Genomic DNA, 26,381 nt, shown 5'->3' on the forward strand with positions numbered 1-26,381 from the left:
ACAGCTACTGGATAACACACAGGAAATGAAAAGATTGAATTTTAACTTTAGCTTAAGTAGATTAGTTTTATTTTAATTTGGGAAATACATATTGATGTATTAATTCCGTACACGCCTTGAGCCTTGTATATTAATGCAAGTACAACAGAACAGTAGTAATAAATTAATTAGTAAATTAGGATTGTACTAAGTATATCTAATGTAAGATGTAATTAATAATAAAAAAATTGCATATACCCGAGATAGATATCAGAATCGTTTAGTATTTATATATGACTATCCACATTACTACTGCCATGTTTTAAAATAAAATTAACGGATATAAAATACTTCCTGATATGCTACTGCTAGAACATTTTAAATATAAACTCATTTTTTCTACTTAGAATAACCTAATATTATTTAACTGTAATAACTTATTTTGTAGAGATATTTAAGATATTCTACCATATATACATTTTAATTTTTTCTTCTTTTTAATGTGTTTGTTTTTTTAACAGAATTTTACATCAGGATTTATCCCAAAATACTATACTACTATATTGATTGATACTATTATTCATTATTACAATTCGATTATTAGCAACTATTGCAGTATCATCAGCAAATACAACTGGATGGTAATATTTATAATGGAGGAGTTTAAGGGTTTCCTGTGTTGCTTTGGTATTGTTGTTTTTAAAGACCTTAGCGGTTAACGGTTTTCATGATTTTAAGATCATAATAATTTCAATCATCTTCTAAACGTCTGGGATATGTTTTAGCCCAAATACGAATCAAACCCAAATTTTTATAATTCCAGTTCTTGGTAGTTTTGCAGTTATATCTTACTTCATTTTCGTTTGGTTTGAAGTTTAAAAACTCTTATTGATTTTATCCAACGGCAAATCTATCAATGTGTATCAATGTTAACGATGTTATTATAATGTTATAGAATAAGGCAATACCTCTCACACTATAAGTAAATCTAAGGAGGCCAAGATATGTAAAATGGCTTGGATGTGTAGTAAATATTTAAATAATCCCAAATATGTTATTTTAAATAAGATTCATAACTAATTAGATCTTATTAATTAATTATACTCTTAATGAGTACAAGCTATATTGTTTGCTTAAGAATAAACACTATCTGTTAAATTATAAACAGAGAAATATAAATTAAGCTTCTTGAACTCAAACCTGATTTTTCAAGGTTTATCGTATTGTTTAATGCAATACATTTAGCCTTAGTAGCGCGTCAATATTCGGTACAACATTCCGTCAACAAGTGTCGGTTGGAGATTACACGGTATTTACCAGATGAACCATTCGGAGTTAACATCGGCGACAATATCAGTTGATTTGTTTTATTCCGTCGTGCTCGATTTGATCTTAAAAATTGCATCCATTATTAATAATTCACTGTTGCAATGAAGTCTCTCTTATTCTCTATTGCAACATGTTTAGTGATCACTGCTAATAGTCGTAAGTATTATAATTTAATAATATTTAATCAAAAAATAATTGTAAAATAAAAGTGATAAGATGCTTACTGGTCTGTGTAGATAAATAATTTATAAACAATTGATTAAATATTTTTTATTCAGTTTATATATTTGTAAGTTATTTTAAATAGTTATATTAAAAAACTGAAATTAACTATTAATTTTAAACATTCTGTGTATACAAGGACTGTACTATAAATTCTTGGCTTTGACAGAGATTTATTTTTTAACATAATTTTTAAGTTTTATATTTTTGTATTGTTTTTATATTAATAGCCAACTACCCTTAACTGTAAAGACTAATTCAAATATCGACTGTAATAACTGTTTCACAGACTGGACAATAATGAAATAATTACATTATTTTTTGCTCTACCTCAAATTTGTACTATTTTTTAATCTAATAGTGTAAGTTGTTATCTTGCGGAAAACCAAAAATATATTCAAATATTAATTATGACATATGTAATTATACAGTTATGATATCCGCAATATTATTTATATTTTACGTGTTAACTGCACTTAAATGATGTCCATTAAAATAATACTCTATATTTTATAACTGATTATCAAAATCAAACTTTCTTTTTGATAACACAATTGTTTTAACTGTTTTTTAGTTTATGTTGAAACATAGTAAATTATTTAGTAACAGGTAATTTCGTTTCAGGAAGTATAGGAAGTTCTTGTACGACACCAAAGGGTGAATCACTGATTATCAAAATGAAATTTTCTTTTTAATAACATAATTTTGTTTTAATTGTTTTGTTTTACTTTATGACGAAACATTATAAATTATAAATTATTTATTAACAAATAATTTTGTTTCAGAAAACATAGGAAGTTCGTGTAGGACACCAAAGGGTGAATCAGCTAAATGCATACAAATGTATAAATGTAATCACCTAGCTGAACTATTCGTTTTACACAATAAAACTCCAGAACAAATAAAGTTTCTAGAACAGTCGCAGTACGTAAGATTATTATTTCTCAGAATTCTCTGAATACTAACAATCAAAAGTGAATCAATCTTTTCTAGTAAAATATTGATGCAAAACAATTGGGGAAAAACAGTTCTATCAAATTAATGAAATTATTATTTAATACTAATATAATCCATCAGACAAAAATATATTAAATATAACAGTTGTTAAGTCATACAAAAAAGTAGTTCTTAGGATTTCCGCTTATACAAAGAACGATTTCTAGAAAAACTCATCTCAAAGGCATAATGTGTAATTCATAGAAATGTTTGTTTATAATTATTTCGTTTAGTTTGAGCCTCCAATTCGTGTCTCTTAAAAAATAATCACTTCAAATAAACCTAAACTAATCCTACTTCTTCCTAATAATACGGCAGTTTCTCAATTTTTGTCCCACAACAGAACTGTTCCTAGGTATTTCTCTTTGTATTAAACAAATAAATATTGATTATATTTATCAGTTAATTGACAAAGCAGTCCATTTAGAAATGTATGTAATAACTATTTTGAAGACTTATATTAAACTAAGCGACAACTAACTGGTTAGGAGTAGAGCAGATTTTTATATTATTTTCAATATTTTACAGAATTAGCGACGCAAAGACTGCTACAATATCCTCCTCGAAAAAGTTTCTCCTCTTGCTTTGATAAACGTGAAGTTCTTAAAATGTTGCATTTGCTTTTTCAAATAATATTGACATATGTTTTTAATACTACTGTTTACTAATATTTAAACATTAACTTGTTTCTATTAATCGGAGCAACGAAAAATACAGTTAGTAAAACTGTTTGTCTAACAACTAAAGTTGATCAAATTAATAGATATTATTTAACACCTTTGAAAAATATTCTCATTATAGATGCGGAAAAGATATGTACGGTCAATTAGCAGTCTGTTGCGGATCAAGATCTGCAGCTCGAGAGCCAATTAATACTCGTAAGTATTATAATCTAATAATAATTAATCAAAAAATAATTATAAAATAGTAGTGATAAGATGCTTGCTGATCTGTGTAGATAAATAATTTATAAATGATTGATTATAAAACTTTTATTCAGTTTATATATGTTTGTTATTTTAAACAGTATGAATTAAAAAACTTTGAAAAATTTATTAAGAATAAATTATTAATTTTGAAGATTCTGCGTATACAAGGACGGTGCTATAAGTTCTTGGCCTTGACAGACATTTATTTTTTAATATAAATTTTGAGTTTAATATTTTTTTTGTCTTTTGTATTAATGGCCGACTTCCCTTGACTACAAAGACCATTTCAAAAATCGAATGTAATAATTGTTTCGAACAGTAAGAAAACATTGAAATAATTATATTATTTTTTGTTCTACCTCGAAATTTGTACTATTTTTTAATCAAATAGTAATAGTTGCAATCTTGTGGAAAACCAAATAAATGTTCAAATATTAGTCATGATATATGCAGTTATACAGTTATGATATCCGCAATATCATTTATATATCATAAGTGTTAACTACACTTGAACGATGTCCATTAAAATAATATTATATATTTTATAACCGATAATGAAAATGCAACCTTCTCTTTAACAGCATAATTTTGTTTTTTTTTAGTTTTTGTTGAAACATAATAATTTATTTATTAACAGATAATTTTGTTTCAGCAAACATAGGAAGTTCTTGTACGACTCCGAAGGGTGAATCAGCTAAATGTATACAAATGTATAAATGTAATCACCTAGTTGAACTATTCGTTTTACACAATAAAACAGCAGAACAGATAAAGTTTCTAGAACAGTCGCAGTACGTAAGATTATTATTTATCAGAATTCTCTGAATACTAACAATCAAAACTGAATCAATCTTTTCTCGTAAAATATTGATGCAAAACAATTGGGGAAAAGCAGTTCTGTCAAGTTAACGAAATTATTATTTGATACTAATATAACCCATCAGACAAAAATATATTAAATATAACAGTTGTCAAGTCATACAAAAAAGTAGTTCTTAGGATTTCCGCTCATACAAAGACCGATTTCTAGAAAAACTATCTCAAGGGCATAATTTGTAATTCATAGAAATCTTTGTTATAGTTATTCCGTTTAGTTTGAGCCCCCAATTCGTTCCTGTTAAAAAATAATCACTTCTGATATGCCTAAACTAATCCTACTTACTTCCTAATAATACGCCAGTTTATCCGTTTTTGCCACATAACAGAACTGCTCATAGGTATTTCTCTTTGAATTAAACAAATAAATATTGATTATATTTATCAGTTAATTGATAAGGCAGTCCATTTAGAAATGTATAGAATAGTATAATGAATAGACCAGATTTTTATATTATTTTCAATATTTTACAGAATTAGCAAGGCAAAGATTGCTACAATATCCTTATCGGATAAGTTTCTCCTCCAGCTTTGACAAAGATCAAGTTCTTAAAATGTCGCATTTGCTTTTACAAATAATATTGACATATGTTTTTAATACTACTATTTACTAATATTTAAACATTAACGTGTTTCTATAAAATTGAGCAGCGAACAATACAGTTGGTAAAACTGTTTGCCTAACAACTAATCTAAAGTTGATTAAATTAATAGATATTATTTAACATCTGGGAAAAATATTCTCATTATAGATGCGGAAAAGATATCTATGGTCAATTAGCAGTCTGTTGCGGATCAAGATCTGCGGTTCGAGATCGAGTTACTCGTAAGTATTATAATCTAATAATAATTAATCAAAAAATAATTATAAAATAAATGTGATAAGATTCTTACTGGTCTGTGTAGATAAATAATTTATAAACAATTGATTATAAATATTTCAGTCAGTTTATATGTTTTTAAGCTATTTTAAACAGTATGAACTAAAAATTTTAAATTAATTAAAAATAAAATATTAATTTTAAAGATTCTGTGTAGAGAAGGACTGTGCTACAATTTCTGGGCCTTGACAAAGATTTATTTTTCAACATAATTTTTGAGATTCATATTTTTTTTATTAATGGCCCACTACCCTTGACTACAAAGTCCATTTCAGAAATCGAATGTAATAAGTGTTTCAAAGACTGAAACAAACATTGAAATAATTACATTATTTTTTTGTTCTACCTCGATATTTGTACTATTTTTTAATCAAATAGTAATAGTTGCAATCTTGAGGAAAACTAAAAATATGTTCAAATATTAGTTATGATATATGCAGTTATACAGTTATGATATCCGCAATATCATTTATATTTTACAAGTGTTAACTGTACTTAAATGATGTCCTTTAAAATAATACTCTATATTTTATAACTGATTATCAAAATCAAACTTTCTTTTTGATAACATAATTTTGTTTTAACTGTTTTTTAGTTTATGTTGAAACATAGTAAATTATTTAGTAACAGGTAATTTCGTTTCAGGAAGTATAGGAAGTTCTTGTACGACACCAAAGGGTGAATCAGCTAAATGTGTACAAATGTATAAATGTAATCACCTGGTTGAACTATTCGTTTTACCCAATAAAACGCCAGAACAAATAAAGTTTCTAGAACAGTCGCAGTACGTAACATAAAATTATTATTTATCAGAATTCTCTGAATACTAACAGTCAAAAGTGGATCAATCTGTTCTCGTAAAATGTTAATGCAAAATAATTGGGGAAAAGCAGTTCTCTCAAGTTAATGAAATTATTATTTAATACTAATATAATCCATCAGACAAAAATATATTAAATATAACTGTTGTCAAGTCATACAAAAAGGTAGTTCTTCGGATTTCCTTCCTATACAAAAACCGATTTCTAGAAAAACTGTCTCAAGAGCATAATTTGTAATTCATAGAAATCTTTGTTATAGTTATTCCGTTTAGTTTGAGCCTCCAATTTGTTCCTGTTTTTCCTGTTTGTTTCCTGTAATAATACGCCAGTTTATTAGTTTTTGCCACATAACAGAACTGCTTGTAGGTATTTCTCTTTGAATAAAACAAATAAATATTGATTATATTTATCAGTTAATTGACAAGGCAGTCCATTTACAAATTTATGTAATAACTATTTTGAAGACTTATATTAATCTAAGAGACAACTAACTGGTTTGAAATAGACCAGATTTTTATATTATTTTCAATATTTTACAGAATTGCCGAGACAAAAACTGCTACAATACCCCCGTCAAATAAGTTTCTTCTCCTGCTTTGATAAACGTCAAGTTCTTAAATAGTATTCACTTATAAGTTTTTAATACTACTATTTACTAATATTTAAACATTAACTTGTTTCTATTAAATGGGGCAGCGAAAAATGCAGTTAATAAAACTTTTTGTCTAACAACTAATCTAAAGTTGATCAAGTTAATAAATATTATTTAACAGCTCTGAAAAATATTCTCATTATAGATGCGGAAAAGATATGTATGGTCAATTAGCAGTCTGTTGCGGATCAAGATCTATAGTTCGGAGATCGATCATTGACAACATTGATGGTGATTTTAAACCTAATAAATTGATTCCAAATAGAACCGAATGTGGAGTTCAGGTAACTTACTCACAGATTTTGATTATATTTATTTAAGAGCCTATTAAATGATTATATAAAAAATGTCTACAGTTTATTATTAAAGCTCTATATTTTATTGTAGGGCAGTTCTAGCATATATTTAGGACCAATCGCTGATGTAGATGAGTTTCCTTGGATAGCTGTATTGCAGTATAGAAACAGCACTGGACACTTGAAATTATCTTGCAGTGGAACCTTAGTTAGCTCTAGATACATCCTTACAGCTGCTCATTGTGTAACTTATGAATTGAATAAGCGTATTGGCCATCTGTAAGTATTAATACTATGTGTGAGTTACTTAGTGAGTTTTTTTATCGATGACGTCATATCATGCTATGTCATATCAAGCATTACGTTGATTGTACAAATATAATTTTTATTTCGTTTTCATTAAAGCTCGTTTTCACTAAAGAAACCTACCCTCTCTTTAGTAATACATTTTCTCATCAACGTGTAGTTGTTGGATTGTATTCAACCAATTTCTCATAAGCTGTTCAGCCTGTTGAATGGGCTGTCGGTTTTCCAAACAAAGTCACAGTGATAGGCAGAGGTTATCGACAATCATGTAGAAAGTGAGTCGATGAGCGGAAGTGATTAAAAACCACCAAATAAAACTAAAAATGGTCCAATAAAATTGAGTATTTTCGAAAAAGCAATACATTTTTTAAACCATTTATGTTAACAATTTTTTTTAATAATAATGACAATTTTTGTTATAGTTTTACTTTGATACAAACTAGCAACTTAAAGAGAAGGGTCATGCCAAATTTCAAGTAAATCGGTTCAGTAGAAGTTTAGATATCATGTCAACCGACTCGAAAGAAGCAATTTTGATAAAAACGCGCTAAAATTTTTGTCATTTAGATGTTTGTAGATCAGCAAATATAATTCAAATTTTGAAAATTCCTCTTAAGGCATATTCTTCAAGAATTAAGCTTTGAGAATATAAGAAAAAACTTTTTTTTTTGAAGACTAGAATACCTATTTAAATGCCTCTCGTACGTACATCAAAACTCTCTGTTTAGCATATATCATTTCCGGAAGTGTAACCTAGGCTCCGAAAAATAACAATTTATAAACACGAAAACAAACAAAACACGATTCCCAGAAATGGTTCAGTAAAATGGCGGCAATGAAATAATTTGTTTTCTACATTTATAAGTGATGATTTCGTTATATTTGTTGAAAAAAAACTTTAAATGACAGAAGATAAAATGCTCAAATATATTAAGTGAGAAGCTCAAATAGATTCAATTCATCGTGACTATCTATTGCAACTAATGGATCACTGACAAAAAAATGTTGTAGAAACAGAAATGCAGCGAAAGTAATTTTGCAGCATAAGAAAGCTTAATCACATATTACAAGTCTCTATAACAAGCAATAAAATACTTTTAAAAAGTATAATTTTCAGATAATATACATTAAAACATTTCATTTTGACGAGATACTGTCTACACTCTACTGTCTACGAGACACATTTTAAATTTGTGATGTGAAAAGTATCGGCTAATGATAAACAATAGTTTGAAATTTTTCAATTTTTTTTATTATTTAATAATGTAAATTTTTTACGAAAACAAATCCCTCAAAATTACTTCACAATTCTTATGAATATCTTATCAGCTTATCAACCCAAGAAAACCTCAAAGTGATATAATCAAACACAACATTACCGTTACACATTTGTTTAATAAAACGAATCAAAAGTTATAATAAGAACCTTTATCTATATTTATTTGCAGCGTTAATGTTCGTTTGGGCGAATGGAACATAAGTAACCCCTATCGTGACTGTCGGTCATCTGGTAGAGCCAAAATTTGTAATGACCCAGAAGTAAATATTGGTGTAGAAGAAATCATAGTTCATCCAAATTTCAACAATAAAGACCTTAAACACGACATTGCTTTAGTCAGATTGGACCATGAAGTTCAGTTTTCAGGTATATTTAATAAAATGTAAAAAGTATATTTTGATCTCAGCTCTAAACATCGAATTGCATGCTCGTTAAAAACAATTCTCAAAATATATCCACTTTAATTGAAAGAAAATGTTCATAATTTTCAAAGTGTTGATTCGATATAGTTATGAAAAAACCATACTGTCAACCATAAAATCTCAAAAATAGGCAATTGGAAAATTAACTTGTGCTGTCGTAGTAGATCGGTATGGATTCTATTGATCTGGGTTCTAAAGAGACTAAATGACAAAACTACATAGATTCCTACTTCACTCAGCATAATTATTAAATATTACCTGGCTGACCAACACTTTTCAAGACATGTCAATTAAAACTAGGGCTTGGCTAGTTCTATTGAAAAGATATACTTTTTAATGTGCCGAAAATTACTCTTAGTCCGATATGTAGCATAAAATTCTTCACTTCTATAGAACTTCAAAACTTAAACTTCGAGTTGGATTGGCTCTCAAAGAAAATATAAGAATCACCACCCGGACTGAAATCACAGACACTTATATGGTTCTCGCAAATGACGAAAATATTTCATTACATAGCTATCAATAGTTGATGTACCTAATGTCATACAAGAGACAGTATGCTTCATATCTGAGACGCCATGAGCTTTGACCATCATCAAAATAACTTCGACATTAGCGGCTTACGATAAAAGATATTTAATTACTATAAGATTATTAGAAGATTATATTTAAGATAATTCACAAAAACCAATTCACCAATATTTCGAAAATTATTCTATCTAGCCTCGTCAGAGTACCCTATACGAGTACTTATAGTTGAAATGTTTTCAGTAAAGGAAAGCCTAAACCTTATAATATCACTTAATAGCTACGCTAAAACCTAGCTTGCGAAATTCGTTTCAAGCTATCGATGATATTTTTATCACATCCACTAATGGTGCAGATCCTTGAATTGTACGGTATGGTTATATCTCGACAAAATAACATCCTATTCGTCTGGATTCCCAGTCACAAGGACATACCTAGGAAGGAATGACTAATGACCTCGCCAAAGACGCTATTGCGAGTGGTCAACAAATTATAAATACTTTATATTATAAGGATCTTTCCGCATTTATGCATCATAGAGTAGACAACCTGATGCAACTTGAGTGGCACTTGCTGGAAGAGGAAAACAAGCTGTCGCCCATTAAAACGGACTTCTTTTCCCATGCTACAGCTTTATGGAAGAGATATTTTCAGCAAAAAGCAGAGAAATATAGAAATTTATCTGTTAGAATAAGTCATGGCTTACCTGATTGAGGAAAGTTTTCTTGCTGCAAAACCTTCCCAAGTTATTTTGATTTCCCCAAAAAGATTGGTCTACATTTTAAAATCTAATTTTAACCTGTACGCAGCTTCATTTTAAGATGACTTTTATCTATATATAATTTTATTATTCATTTGTTTATTCAGATAATTGTTTTATATCGATATTTGTTGTGTAGATTTTGTTAACTTAATCCTTTTTTAAATTCTAAGCATTATAACTGTCGATTGGATCTGATTTATTGTTTTAGAATTCCTTAGAACGCCCAACTGACAGAGGGAATTTAGCATCAGTTTTCTTTAACATAATTATTGGTCTGTAATAACCTTTAAGATATGCTATAGCGTTCGGGGGACTCTAAACCAATAATATCGATCAATCGATAACTACTAACTCACAGTCATTTAATATTTTTATATTTTGCAGACTTTATATATCCTATTTGTTTGCCATTACCTGGTGAAACACCTAGGAAGATTTTTTTTATATCGGGATGGAGTAAACCTTCACTGTTTACAGACAACTACAATGACATCAAATCAAAATTAACCGTAAGGTTAATAAACCATTCTAAATGTAAGGAACTGCTTAACCATATAAATATTAATATTACCTTGGGAGACGGACAGATATGTACTTTAAGATCTGAGTATGCATGTCAAGGTAACAGTTTTATATCCTACCGTGATAAAGAAATAGTAAATCTTTTAAATTTAAACCGTATATCATTCCACAAATTGTAACTGATTTAGCTTAATGGGGTTCCCTTACATTTCATTCAAAAAATCAGGGGTATACATTCATTATCTTCAAAACGAAAATAGGAATAAAAAAATACATTGGGTTATTTTTCCGGTTTGCATTATTTTTTATCACATTAATATGCTGTATTATTAGTATAATTATTATTATGAAGCATTTTAGCTAATCCTATAATATTTTATGTAGGTAACATAAGTGATGGTAGACCTCTCATGGGAGTAATCAAAAATGATTTCCGTTGGTACATGGCAGGAGTTCTTTCAACTACACTAAACGCGTGTTCTCCAGATATCCCAGAAGTTTATACCAACGTTTCTTATTATTTGGATTGGATTAATAAAAACGTTCGTGAATAAAAGCAGTATATATGGTATAAATCATATTTGATCTATTTATAATATGTATTATATCCTAAAATTTACCATAAAATTGATCCAACATAAATATTTATATTGATTTTGTATACGTACCCCACCAACAAGTGGCCAGTTAATTTAAATAATGAGAACAACGATCATCATTATAAATCTAGTAGAGTGTCTAGTTTGGAACTAATGCATTTCTATTGAATCTGCTGTGTTCTAACAAGTTCCATTATAATCAAGACTCGCTATTATATTTTTGGAAATGCTCGTTACCTCTTGTTAATTGACAACTCCACAACAAAAGGCTATGATAATTTCGACCATCTTTCATTCTATAAATACATCCAAAAGACTATAATCTGCATCTCTGGATTTTTTCCTTGACTGTACATTGACAATTATTGCATCTTAATCAAATAACGTTTATATAATTTGTATGCTTTTGTATATATATTGAACGAGACAAATTTTCCCCATCCATTTTAACAACTGTTTTAAATTACCTTTATTCTGTTATTTTGAACTGTCCAATGCATATAAGTATAATTTAAAACTGAACATTTAAAATATTTGCATCATATTTAATAATTAATAACGATGATGGTATAATTAATTAAGTACTTTAATGCGGCCTAGACAATGGTGTAAACGGGTCACGTCATAAAATAATGTTTACTATTTACAAACAATTAACTGCCTAATGGAATCCAGTGTTAATATTGTCACAAAATTATTAAAACTGCGACAGGCAGAAGATTATTTTGAACCCAAAAACTCCTAAAATCTCCAGCTTATCTCATATAGTAAAATAATTTTTATGAAAATTTTATGGTCTATCCAAATATAACAATGAATTCACGTCACCACGATATCGAATATAGTACCTATCGCGATTGTAAATTAGTTTTAATATCATAGAATGTTTTGCTTCTCATCTTATTATAGCTAAAAAGAGATATAATGCTGTCTAATGAGTCCGAACATGTAACCGAATCAGCCTATAACATTCATCTAGTTGTCAAATGTCTTGTGAAGTTCTTCAAAACATTAGTGATAATAATTAGAGGTTGTAAACCAGCAAATGTTGTTTGGTACTTTGATTGTTTTGATAAGTTTTATAATCGCTGCTTAATATTTGTAGTTACCCCGATAGAAGTTGCTGAAGCCAATAAACGCTCAGTCATATATTTGTTAATAACTTGAAACAAGAATGAGGTAATGAGGGCCCCTTCTAACCAGTAAGATGCGTTAAAGTATTGATACTATTAAATATTAAGTTGCTGTGGTTTTTATTGGAATAGTTTACCGTGTTGCAACTGCATTGAATATTAGTACAGATTTTGTGACTAAAATCTCTTTAAAAATATATTTTTTTTATTATTTAATTATTACATTGTTACTAGTCATTTCCGTCTAACCTACAATTTGTTTTAATGATAAACTTAAATCTAGGTATATAACTAGGAGGACCCATCTGCCCTATCTCAATCTCTGGCGAAATAATGTTTATACGTGTCACTGCTGTATTTTTTATTATATACACCTCACTACACAACACTACAGAAGATCAGATGGTTTGATTCTTTTGAGTCTGTGTCCTGTTCTGATGGTATCCAAAAGCTGCAATATTTCAATATTCTCATGAGGCTGGAGACTTTCCGCAAGCCCCCTTGCAATTCTCTTGATTTCTTGACTGATTGTGGATATATGAAGGTCTCGATGTAGGTAATCAGTCCTACAGTATTTGAGCGAGCCCACAGAACCTCTCAGGACTTTGTTCTGAAAAATTTATATTTTATTTATGTTACTCTTTGCAGACTATCCCCATAATTGAAGTCCGTATGTCCATATAGGTTTCAATATTTTCTTATATAATAGCAATTTATTATGTACTGATAATTTGCGATTCTTCCAATTAACCAGTACATTTTCCTATATTTTAATTCCAGTTCTTTTCTTTTATTCTTTATATGTTCCTTCCAGCGAAGTTTTGCATCTAGATTCATTCCGAGATATTTAGCGTTGTTGCTATATGGAATGATAGTATTATTTAATATTATTGGTGCTTATACTATCTGTTTGTAGATGAACTGCACATGTACAGATTTACTTTCATTAATTCTTATTTTCCAAGCTTCTGTCCAATTATTTATATTGTCACTTGCTTGTTGTAATTTTCGTAAGGCTTCTTCGCTATTGTCTCCGAAAATATACTTCATATAAATGTTAGGAATATGTAGCTCTTTGGGGGATGTAAGTCATCTCTTCAAACACTGTTAGGAAACATAGGATTTAAATAGTGCAAAGATAACCCACAAACCGAACTTTCAGACATTGCTTTTAAAGAATATTCGTTATTTCAATTTGTCTATAGACATGAATATTGCAAAATGGAGCATTCGGCTACTCTTGTTAATGAAATGTTTTATTGCGCTTTATGTAATTTATTTTATTAGAAATATGCCTGAAATAATATGCACTGTATAATTCCTCACTATCATTGCATATACAATCAAATCGAATTTTTATGCAGTATGCCAAAGAATAACTACAATAGATATGTAGGTTGAGACATATATATACAAGCAAGAAGTGTTTAGATATATGGAAAGAAATTACCAAATAACTGACTGAATAGCTGACAATTACCAAATAAATTAAAAAAACTGTAAATGTATCAAATACATATACACCCAAAATCAAAAAACATAAGATATTTTATGTAAAATATACACAGAGGCATACAAGCTATGTTTAGTACTAAACAAGAGAAAAACCAATATATCTCCATATGACATATAGAAACACCTCAGTTAAAACTTGTAACAAAAAATACACTATTTTCGTTCCGCCAAACATACGCCGTGATATGATAATGAAAATGACATTACTATGCATGGGACATTTCATAACAACAGATAAACTAACAAAAACTACAAGAGCATATTATAGAAATTAAAATTATATTTTTAACAACCTGATACCACTTAGGGCGTGTAAATTCTCTCATCACGACAACACGGTGACTTAATCATTTTTATTGTCTTGGCAATGTATATGCGTGAATCTGATTGAATTGTTTTAGTATTCCCAGCTCCACTGATAACTAGAATTCAATGTGCTATAACATTACTATATTTCATTATTTATTTGTTACCTTTAATTGTCAGTTTTGTGCTTCTAAAGTTGCTACCTTGGCACTTTTAGATGTTACTACTAAATCAGGATAATCCATAACCTTTACAAAATCCGGTATCGACGAATATAAATAGTTCGGTCCCGACCTTCATAAAGTTAAGACGTGTTTTTTCCCTCCCGAAAACGAGTCTCTGTAAATAACAAATAAAAATATATCTATATCTTTTTTTAACGGTCGATTTCGGTTAACGGTTTCAAAAAAATCCCAGGGACGGGGTACGGTGAAACGGCCAACCCAAAGTGAAATAAATATGTGCTCTCAAACAAAAGACGTACCACGTTTTCCAAAAAGCGAAAAAAGTGAAAGATAGTGAAAAAAACATTTAATTATAACAATACAACATAATGGATCTGAATATATTACTAAAAGAAAACGAAGAATTAAGAACGAATAACGATCGTCTGAACCAACAACTGTTGGAATTAACTAAGGATATGGCTGCTATCAGTTTGCAACTGCAAGGTCACACGCAAGATACACCAAAAAGGCATACTAATTATGCAGAGAACTACTACACTGATGAAGACGAATTAGCATTAGAGGTAGGGGAACAGTCTGACTGGACCGAGGTAACAAACAAGAAGGATAAAAAGACCAAGAAGTCAGAGATGACGCCTTTGCTAATCACAAGAAGTGATATAAACGATGAAAGCGAAAAAGACAACTAATGTAAATGGTGAAAAACAAAAAAAATAAAAATTTTCCGTTGTTCTACGTAGACATGACACAAAACAAAAATAATAAAAATATATATGACATAAATTAATTACTAGACAGTAGGATAAAAGTGCAACCTCCGAAGAAAAATAATAATATACCACAATGCACAAATTGTCAAAATCTTGAACGCACTAAAAATTGTTGCAGTAGGTAACCAAGATGTGTGAAATGTTCCGGTAAACATCACACAACTTAGTGTAGAAAACAACGTAATAGTATAGCAACATGCGTGTTGTGCAATGAAAAAGGTCACCATGTCAATTATAAAGGATGTGAAATATATCAAACAAAGACCAATTAATAAAGCCAAAAACTGTGAAACAACATCTACCGTTGAAAATTAAAAAAACCCAAGAAACCTCAAGACCATCAGTCAAAAATATAAACGCCACCAAAATATCAAATGATAAACAAATAGATACGAAACCGCAGGAAGCTGCGGCTAACGAGTCAACTATCGTCGACATGATGAAATTGCTCAAAGAATTCCAGACTGAAATGAAAGAGCAATTCAGTCAGTTAGCAGACAGAGTGCAAATGGACAGGAAAGAAATCTACCCAAAACAAGCTAAAGAAAAACAAAAATGAGTAATTCGTTTTTAAGAATTATAACTTGGAACGCAAACGGACTAAATCAAGGAGCCCGGAAACTAGAATTATTCTTGAAAACTAATAATATATATAGATATATCTCTCACATCGGAAACACATTTATCTAAAAAAACTACATTAAAATACGGGGTTATGATGCTTACTGGACACTACACACCAGCGAACAGGCTCGAAGCACAACAGCTTTAACAATAAAAAATGAAGAAATACAAGCTACGATAATTAGTATCGAAAAAAACGGGGCTGAAATAAATATTGGCGCTATATATTGTCCATCAAGTCATAAAATGACACAACAACAATCTAAAGATATCTTTTTAAAATTAGGCCCAAGGTTTATTATTGGTGGAGACTTTAATGTTAAACATACAGCTTAGGGTCACGAATAATAACACCTGGAAAAGGAAAAGAATTACTCAAAGTCATTAACTTTACAAATTGTAATTACCATTCAGGGCGTGAACCCACTTACTGGCCCACAGAGAGTAATAAAGTCCCAGACCTGCTGGATTTGTACATTCCAAAAAGCATCTCATTAAATCAAATTAGTACAGAAAGCTTGTGCGATCTAACTTCTGATCACACTCCAGTATTGTTAACACTGGGCGCGACAATCCTAAGAAAAGTAAAAAAGCCTAATCTTACTAACAAATGTATTGACTGGGACATATTCAGATTAATACTGCGGGAACAAATCAGTTTAAAAGTAAGACTTAAGAGTATAGATGATCTTGAGCAACAAACCAAAAATATAATTGAACAAATTCGGTCAGCTGCAAAAAAAGCTGCGAAAAGCTAGAAGAGTATGGCACAGAACCAGAAATGCTACAGACAAAACTACATTTAATAAAATTAGTAATCAGACAAATCAAAAGATCAAAGAATATAAACAGAATTACTTTCAAAAATATGTAAGTGAATTAAGCCCACAAGCAGACAAAGATTATTCGCTATGGAAAGCAAGTCGAAGATTTAAAAGACCAATTATTCGAGTACCGCCAATTAAAAATGATCGAAATAAATGGGTTCGACGCAACGATGAAAAAGCTGAATTGTTCGCACAATACTTAGCTAACATATTTCAACCTAATGATATAGAATTTACCATGGATACATCTCCTATTTATCAACCCAATGTAGATCTAAACCTAATTTCTCCATTGGAAGTTGCCACTGAAATTGATAATCTCAATCTTAAAAAGGCACCTGGTATAGATGACATTTCACCTGAATTATTGAAGTAACTGCCACGGCAAGCAATCATCATGCTGACATATATATTTAATGCCTGTTTAAGGCTGAAGCATATTCCGGAATGCTTTAAGGTGGCACAAATAATTATACTCAAAAAGCCTATTTCGTTACTACCTGCAATATCAAAGCTATTTGATTAACTAACATTTAAACTTATTAAACATTTTGTAATAATACCAGATTTCTAGTTTGGTTTTCGAAATCACCATTGAACAATCGATCAAGTGCACATAGTAACTGCGGCTATTGAAAGAGCGTTTGAGGAAAAGAAATACTGCCCTGCAATATTCCTAGATGTCCCACAAGCTTTTGATCGGGTTTTTCATTTGCCATTAATCTGTAAGATGAGCAGATTGTTACCGCGTAACTATTGTCAATTGCTGAAGTCATATCTTTTCGGAAGAAAATTTAGAGTATCGCACGAAATGGCGTTCTCGACATTTAAAACTATTTCGGCTGGAGTTCGATAAGGTAACGTCTTAGGAGCTCTTCTAGATCTGGTCTACACTGCTGATATTCCAACAACAAAAGAAACACCACTTGGAATCTTTGCTGACGACACAATTATTATGGCAAAAGATATTTCTCTGCCAAGGGCAATAGAAAAAGTACAAGTTACAGTCAATAAAATCTACAAATGGACGAAAGATTGGAAAATTCAACTTAATAGCTCCAAATATGTTCGCGTTAATTTTGCATTACGACAAAGTAATAAAAACTTAATTATATTACTTAATGGATGCCCGATTCCTCAAGCAGAATCAGCTAAATACCTTGGAATCAATCTTGACGGTAGATGAAATTAGAAACATCACGTTAGACAAAAAGCAAAACATATTAGAACCAAAATAAAACAACTATGCTGGTTAGTCGGAAGATACTCTCAACTTCATCTAAAATCAAAGAGGTTGATCTATAATACAATTATAAAGTCAATTTGAACCTGTGGGGTGCAAATATGGGTTGCACTAAAAATTCAAATCAACTAGTCATACAACTAGTCTCAAAATAAGGTTCTTCGATTGATTATCAATGCCTGTCGCTACGTAACGAACGAAAAACTGCACGATGACCTGGAAATCAAATGGATTTGCGAAGTTATCCAAGAGATTTCGCCTTGAAACACGAAAGAAGATCACTAAATCATACTAACGTGGAAGCAAAACAACAGCTGGACAGTGCGGAGGATGTCAGGAGATTGAAACGAACAAAACTATACGAACTTATATAAAGTGTATACCTTTAGTGTAAACTATAAGTTATTATAATCTTATAATTGAGGAATACATATTGAATACAAATTCGGTCTGCTGTAAAAGAAGCTACCCCAATATCAAGAGAGAAATCAGTATATGAGGTAAATTATCCCCAAAAAATTAGGGAAAAGAAACACAAAAAGCTAGAAGGGTCTGGCACAGAACCCGAAATGCTCTGTACAAAACAATATGTAATAGAAATAGTAACCAGACAAATCAAAAGATTAAAGTTACGACAAATATGTAAGTAAATTAACCCAGGGAACAGACAAAGATTACTCGTTATTAAAGGCAACTCGGAAATATAAAAGACCAATACATTTAGCAAACGTATTCCAACCTAATGATATAGAATCTAAAATAGATACAAATTCTGTTCATCGGCCCGATGTAGCTGTAAAATGACTCCTGGAATTGATGATATTTCACCTGGGTTATTAAAAGAGTTGCCACAGAAAAACAATAATCGTGTTTACATATATATTCAATGCTTGTTTTAGACTGAAGCATGTTATAAGCATATCCTAAGGTTTCTCGAATAATAATGCTTAAAAATCTGACAATCCGGCAAAACAAGATGTATCTTACAGGCCTATTTCGCTGCTACCTGCGATATCAACTATGTATAAACCATCTCTAAATACCAAATTTTCAGTTCGGATTTCAAAATCACCACTCGGCGATCGACCAAGTGCACAGTGTAACAGCGGTTGTTGAAAAGACATTCAAAGAAAAGAAATATTGCCTTGCAATATTCCTGAACGTCTAACAAGCTTTTCACAGGGTACAGCATTTGGGATTAATTTACAAAATGAACAAAGTGCTACCGCGGAATTACTGCCGACTGCTGGAATCATATATTTCCGAAAGAAAATTTAGAGCCTCGCTGGAAGGGGCATTCTCAACACTAAATCTATATTAGCTGAAGTTCCACAGGGTTAAGACCACTCCTATATCTGCTCTATACTGCTGATATTCCAACATCAAAAGAAACAGTTCTTGGAACATTTACCGCAGCCTAACCAAGCATTTACCTAAGCCTGTAAAAAATGTACAAGTAGCGGTCAACAAGATCTACAAATGGTCTGGAAAATACTAGCTCCAAATCTGCCCATGTTAATTTTTCGTTGCGGCGAAATGACAAAAACCTAATTATATAACTTAAAGGAAGCCCAATTCCTCAAGCAGAATCAACTAAATACCTCAGAATATATCTCAATGGTAGGTTAAACTTGAAACATCATGTTAGACAAAAGCAGAGCAGATTAGACACAAAGTCAAGCAACTGTACTGGTTAGTCGGTAGACACTTTCAACTTGACCTATACTCATATAAAGTTTGGTTCTTCAGTCAATAATAAAGCAAATTATTAAGCTATGGGGTGCAAATATCGGGTTGCGCTAAAACCTCAACTCAAATAGTAATCCAACGCACCCAAAACAATGTTTTTCGAGTAATTACCAATGCTTATCGCTACGTAACCAACGAACAGCTGCACGATGGCCTCGAAATCAAATGGATACACGAAGTGATCCAATATTTCGCCTTAAAAAATAAAATAAGAATTCTAAATCACAGCAACATTGAAGCAATACAGCTATTGGACAACCTTCAGGTATACAGAGAATTGAAGCGAACCAAACCACACGAACTTGTTTAGTGTATAAATGTATTCTTAACTTTAATTTAAGTATATTATATTTATTTGAATTTGGGAAATACATAATGATGTATTAATCCCGTACTCGCCTTGCTTGTGTATATATACAAGTAAAACAGAACAGTAGTAAAAAATTAATTTATCATAAGTTAAAACAAATCAAATACAATCTCGGAGAGAAAAATTTAACTAAAATGTGCCTTAAGCATCGCATTTAAAACCTAAAGCTTGTAGATGTTAGTTTATAACAGTGTCTGTGTCTCAGAACTATACAGAAAGGTTGACAAGATAAAAAAGGGGCTGATTTTAATATTGTTCATATGATTTCCTCTCTTTCATGCACACATTAGATAAGCAAAAGCTCCTACAGCTTAGCGGATTCAGCTTATTACTTCGGCAGCAGATGCCACTTTCTTGTGCTGATCAGAAATACTTGAGCTACTCTAATTGGATCCCTTTGAGAATTATAATAGCAGGCGATCCGTCAGTTGTCAATACTTTGGTCTCTTATTCATTAATTCTCTAGCCATATGACAATTGTTAATATGTTACTAAAATTGTTAAGAATACAACAGTAATTGATAATATTTTTAAAAAACGCTGCTTACTTCCATATAAAATCTATCTGGTAATTAAGCATTAATTCTCCATTAATTTACTAAATACTAAAAAATATGTTCCAAAACTTACACGACAGGAATAAAAGAATGAGAAATAAAACAAAATAAATTTTAAAAACCTTTTACATGTGTTTATTTTTCACAAAATACAAAACAACTTAAAATATATAACATATACACTAATCAATTTTGAACATTTAAAGTTCAAAAAATAATAAAAATAGTTCTTGACCATCAACTCCAACATTATCTTCAGGCCGAAATATATTATAAAGTTCATCACTATCCGACAGTTCTAAACAGTAACACATGTCACAAAATAGATCGTAATTTTCCTTGTCCTTCATTTCGGATTTCACGATAATCTTCATTTCCTCTGAAATAGCAATATATTCAATGAAATTTAAAATCGAACTAAATATAGAATACTTACCAACAGTTAAGTTGCATGATAAATCGAGTTCGTGAGCGAGTTTCTCATTTATATTTATGATAACCTTCACTATTGCAGAAGGAGGATCCTTTGGCAGATCATTCGCTTGAGAACCTTCATCGTTTTTATTTTTCTCCGTATATAGTTCCTCTTCCTGTGCACACTTTTTCTTACTTGTCGTTTCGCCTTTTGACGAATTTTCATCCCCTTTTATTTTCGTAACATCCTCTTTAGGTGGCAAACCAACATCTTTATTTTCTTGCTTTGCCACTTTCACTCCAGTTTTATCTACCACGGAGATATCTGTCGGCAGTACTGTTACAGGTAAGTCCTTCTGTTGGCGTTGTATTAAACATTTAAAACCTCTTTTCGGGTAACTGAGTGTTAATTCTGGATACATCATAATTGTTTGAACGGCTTCCTGCAATACATATTTCCTTTATACATGCACATGATAGATGAATTGAAAAATACAAACCAGGAGGTTCCAATCACACTCTTCCAAGTAAAGAATAGCCAATACCTCATCCGTAATCCCCGTATAGTCCTAAGAAGTAGACATTGTTTTAATAACACGATAAAGTTAAAAGTTTAAGTTAAATTACTATATAAGCAAATTACTTACATGAAGAGCCATAACTTTGTCTACTCTGCTACTCATTATTATAAACAAAGTTATAATAATTACTTCTAAATAAAGTTTCGGGAACTTAAATACACCAATTATGTCAAAAACTACTATAATAACCAATAATACCAACTACCGAAAGCCGCCAAAAATAAAAACACTAACCCTATAAAATATCCATTACCTTAATATAACAAACAATAATTTCAGAAATTTGTTATATATATATTAATGTTGTCGATATGGAACTGTTACTATACATTAAATGTATATTTATTTTAGTCTTTTTTAGGCTTAGACTAGTAACGTTTCGGTTAAAAAAATTCGTCAGCTTCATTACAGATATGATATATCCTTTATTAACTAATACAAACATGAATACTAAAAATTTAAATAAAAAAGTATTCCAATAATAAATAAAACTAATGAAAATAAATCGCATCTCTTTTGGAGGAGAAATCAAGGACGTGTCTACAGTCTTATCAACAGGTGGCATTGGTGTCTATAGGCAATCTTAATTTTCGACACGAATCGGTACACTTATTAAGTATTTATTACATATTCAAAACATACCGTGCATATTTTTCATTATTTAAACGCGAAAATGTTTCAAAAAGTTTAAAATAATACATTTTTCTTAATTAATCGTTAAGGGTATATTAAAAATCTCTTGGAATATTATCAGAAGTTCATGATTCACTACATTCCTACGTGAGGATGACAAAAATGTAAAAATACAATTTTCTTTTAAAAATCTCTATATATTGCGATTTATTGTCATTTCGCTAATGAAATTACTTTTATTAATAGTAACTAATACACGTTTATTAATAGTAAAAATGTTTTATTAATACTATATATTTTTATATCGTCTAATTAGTTACTAAATTTTACTAAAGAATCCAAATTCGCGGAAAGTTTCATTATAAGGTCTGGTTTCACTTCAAGTCGGTTTCTATATACATTTTAAAGGTAAACTAGTGTTGATAACCCAGTTTCACATTTATAAGTTTTTTTTATTACTCTCCACAATAAGTATTTCTTTTGTCTATATTACATATACATGTAGAAAATCACTTCATTAAGCAGTCTTCTGTACAAAATATTATCTTTATTAATTAGTCTTATTCTAAAGCTTATTCTAAAGTCTACATATGTCCAGTAATCAGATCAGGTGGTGTTAAACGTTTTAGTCTACGCACTTCACTATCACGTCGCATATTTAGCTGATTAGCGAGTACATTGGGATGCACTGACACTCTTTCGAAGTACTCCACACAAACACGTTGAACTACACTCGTTATAGGTTCTAGAGGAATATCGCGCTGTATCACTTTATTTGAAATATAGTACGGAGCATCAACAATGGCACGCAACACCTTATTTTGGAACCGTTGAATGATGGATATATTAGATTTGCTACCGGTACCCCATAGTTGGATTCCATATGCCCAAATGGGCTTGAGTATAGACTTATACAGCAATACCTTGTTGTCTAATGATAACTTGGATTTGCGCCCGATGAGCCAATACATTTGATATAATTTTAGTCCCAGTTGTTTCCGTTTAGAGAGTATGTGCTTCTTCCTGGTTAGGCGTCGATCCAAATGCATACCAAGATATTTAACATGCTCTGCTTAGGAGACTTAACGATGATTGATATTCACTGGTGGACATGTTCTTCTACGCTTTAATGTGCCATGTCTTCAACCATAATTGTATTTGCTCCAGGTGGGTTTGTAGGTTTATTGATGCTGTGACTGGATCTTCATGGGATGCTAAGATTGCGGTATCGTCTGCATATGTTGCCAGAGTGGTTATTTTTGTGTTGGGTAGATCAGCCGTATACAGAAGATACTACTGGACCTAGTACACTACCTTGCGGAACTCCTGAATATATGGGATTTAATTCGGTATGTTCATCGCCTTGATTTACAATGAAATGTCTATCAGTGAGATACGATTTTAGTAACTGATAGTCCGGATGAGGGAGAAGTTTCTTTAGTTTAACCTGCAAGCCCGTATGCCATACTTTGTCAAAAGCCTGAGATATATCTAGAAAAGCAGCCGAACAATATCTTTTGGCATTTAGGTCAGCGTTTATTTTGTTTACAAGTCTATGCAATTGTTCTATAGTCCCATGCTTATTGCGAAAGCCAAACTGATGTTCTGGAATAATTTTTCTTTTTTCTATTATATAGTTTAGCTTTTTTATATATAATTTCTTGTAAACTTTCGATATTATCGGTAACAAACTTATAGGTCAGTAGGAGGTATCTTCTGGTATTTTTAAGAATCATTAATATTTTAGCTACTTTCCAGATACTAGGGAAGTAATTAATTCGTAGCATAGCATTAAATATAAATGTTAATAGATTTATACCCTTTTCTGATAGTTCTTTTAAAATTTTGCCAGTAGTTAAGTCATAACCAGGAGCTTTTTTAATATTAATCTCTCTCATTATTGTTTATTTAACTCTTTTGGCCGTTAATGTCTCGTGCGGTAAATCCATTTGAAATGGCGAATCTAGAGAGCTAGTAATTTTATTTTCCTCATCTTTATGTAACTGAGACTGGAAAGGTTTAAAGACATGTTTTAAGTGTTTTGAGAAAATGTCGGCCGTCTCTTTATTGCTTCTCGCTCAATTATTTTCGTTTGTTTTAATAGATGGGTTATGCTGCTGGGATCTCCTAAGCTTTTTTGTTGCTTTCCACAACGAATAGTCTGTAGCCTCAGTTGATGTCAAGTTTTCTAGGTATTCTTGAATACCTTGGTTTTGTTCAATTTCGATTAATTCTTTCAACTCTTTTATTGCCCTATTACATTTGCTTTTATTCTCTTCAGTCCTTTGTTGTTGCCAATTTCGTCGCAACTTTCTTTTTTCTGCTTTCTTTTTCTGTATGGTACATGATATATATGTATTTTTTCTTGGAAATGTTTCGCTGTTAGGAGTCGCGGAATATGCTGCCTCCTCTATATTTTTTGTAAGATTTATTGCTGCTATTTCAATATCCATTTCAGTTTATAACGGTAAGTTTAGAGAGATGTTTCGGTCTAAGTTTTCTCTAAGTGAGGGCCAGTTAGTTTTATTATTGCACAGAGAAGGGGGTTTACCTTTGATGGTAATTTTTGAAGAAATTGTTACTATTATTGGTGAATGATCAGAAGACAGGTCGAAACATGATTCCGCCTGACACTTTTTTGGATCAATATTTTTTGTAATACAGAAATCTATTGTATCTGGTTTTTTATTTCTGTCTGAAGGCCAATATGTTGGTTCACCAGTAGAAATATGTTGTAAGTTATCTGTCCTTGTTGCTTTTAGCAGTTCTCTACCTTTTGAGGTTATTATTCTTGAACCCCACATTAAATGTTTTGCATTATAATCTCCTCCGGCTATAAATCTATTACCTAGCGTACTGAAGAATTCTTGAAATTGTTCTGCCTTGTTGTTATGTTTGGGTGGGCAATAAATCACAGAAATTGTTAATGGTCCATGAACTTCCTCTATGGTTATACTGGTGGCTTGCAGGTAGTCTTTGCGGAATTTTTCTTTTTCGAAATGCTTTATATCATCTCGAATTATTATGGCTGTACCTCCATGTGCTTTATCATCAGGGTGATTTGTATGATATAAGTTTATATTAAGGAATTTTCAAATAATGTTTGTCCGTAAAGTGTGTTTCGGAAACCATTATAACGTCAATATGTTGTTCAGTTACGAACATTTTTAGTTCCCTGGCGTGTTGTTGGAGCCCATTGGCATTCCAGACGGCGATTTTGTAGCTATTGGTTTCAGGTATTAGGCAAGTTTGCTGACGACGGTTGTGAGTAGACCAAGCATCGTACTCATTTGATCCATTAGTTTGGCCATCATGTTTTCTAATCTAGAGATGTTGCTAATTTCAGTAGGTTGAGATGTCGTCTTTCGATTTTATGCTGAACCATTTTCAACCATTTGGGTTATGTCTGGTTGACTTGGTCTGATGGGTAGACTGGTAGGTGTGGATTGTTTTTGTTGCTGTTGATGCCTTTTTTCCCTTAAGGCAGGATATAGTTTCTGTTGTAGTTGCTTGTGAACTGCGCAACCCTTGTAGTTCGCTGGATGATTTCCGTTACAGTTAACACATTTCACTTTTTCATCGCGAACTTTACGAGTACAATCTCCTCTCTTATGTTCTCCTGCACATTTTACGCATCTATATGATTTGCGACAGTAAGTCTTTGTGTGCCCGTGCGCTTGACACCTTGTGCATTGTGGTATAATTCTTTTTATATGTGGTGGTTCGCATTTAATAATATTATTTTCCAATTAGGTGATTTCATACACCGCCTTATTATTTCCATTAGGTTTTATATCTATATAGAACATAGGCAGAGGATTTTTTGTCGTGTGACGTCGTATATTGTGAACATTTAAGACCTCGTGGCCTTTTTCAGCTAGTGCTACCTTGATGGTGTTAAAGTCCGTCTCGTGATGTAATCCTTTTCACACGAATTTAAATGTTCTCTCGGATTTTGGTCTGAATGTATGGTATTGGGTGTTTCCTTCATCTAATTCTTTTTCAAGAACTTTAATGTGATCCACTTCGAACAAATGGATTTTAATTGTTTCATAGCTCACTGTTTTAATT

At 31.0% G+C, this 26,381-nt stretch overlaps 1 protein-coding gene across 3 annotated transcripts; it reads left to right on the forward strand.

Moving 5' to 3' along the window:
* The first annotated feature begins 1,234 nt into the window (after positions 1-1,234).
* LOC143196953 (CLIP domain-containing serine protease B9) lies at positions 1,235-11,443 on the forward strand. 3 transcript variants are annotated; one of them, XM_076404924.1, is made up of 11 exons: positions 1,235-1,464; positions 2,316-2,454; positions 3,328-3,404; positions 4,108-4,246; positions 5,084-5,157; positions 5,858-5,996; positions 6,831-6,969; positions 7,073-7,260; positions 8,736-8,932; positions 10,664-10,900; positions 11,186-11,443. In XM_076404924.1, the coding sequence occupies exons 1-11, from the start codon at positions 1,410-1,412 to the stop codon at positions 11,353-11,355; spliced, it is 1,554 nt and encodes a 517-aa protein (XP_076261039.1). In that variant the 5' UTR covers positions 1,235-1,409; the 3' UTR covers positions 11,356-11,443. The 3 variants fall into 3 exon arrangements, with proteins under 3 accessions (XP_076261039.1, XP_076261040.1, XP_076261041.1); XM_076404925.1 differs by having other exon boundaries at positions 10,757-10,900; XM_076404926.1 differs by lacking the exons at positions 5,084-5,157; positions 5,858-5,996 and having other exon boundaries at positions 1,237-1,464.
* Positions 11,444-26,381: the final 14,938 nt, after the last annotated feature.

This window comes from Rhynchophorus ferrugineus, unplaced genomic scaffold (genome assembly GCF_030347505.1).
Source record: "Rhynchophorus ferrugineus isolate W39M unplaced genomic scaffold, kcgeb_rfMv2 rfM5, whole genome shotgun sequence".
NCBI classification, from domain to species: domain Eukaryota; kingdom Metazoa; phylum Arthropoda; class Insecta; order Coleoptera; family Curculionidae; genus Rhynchophorus; species Rhynchophorus ferrugineus.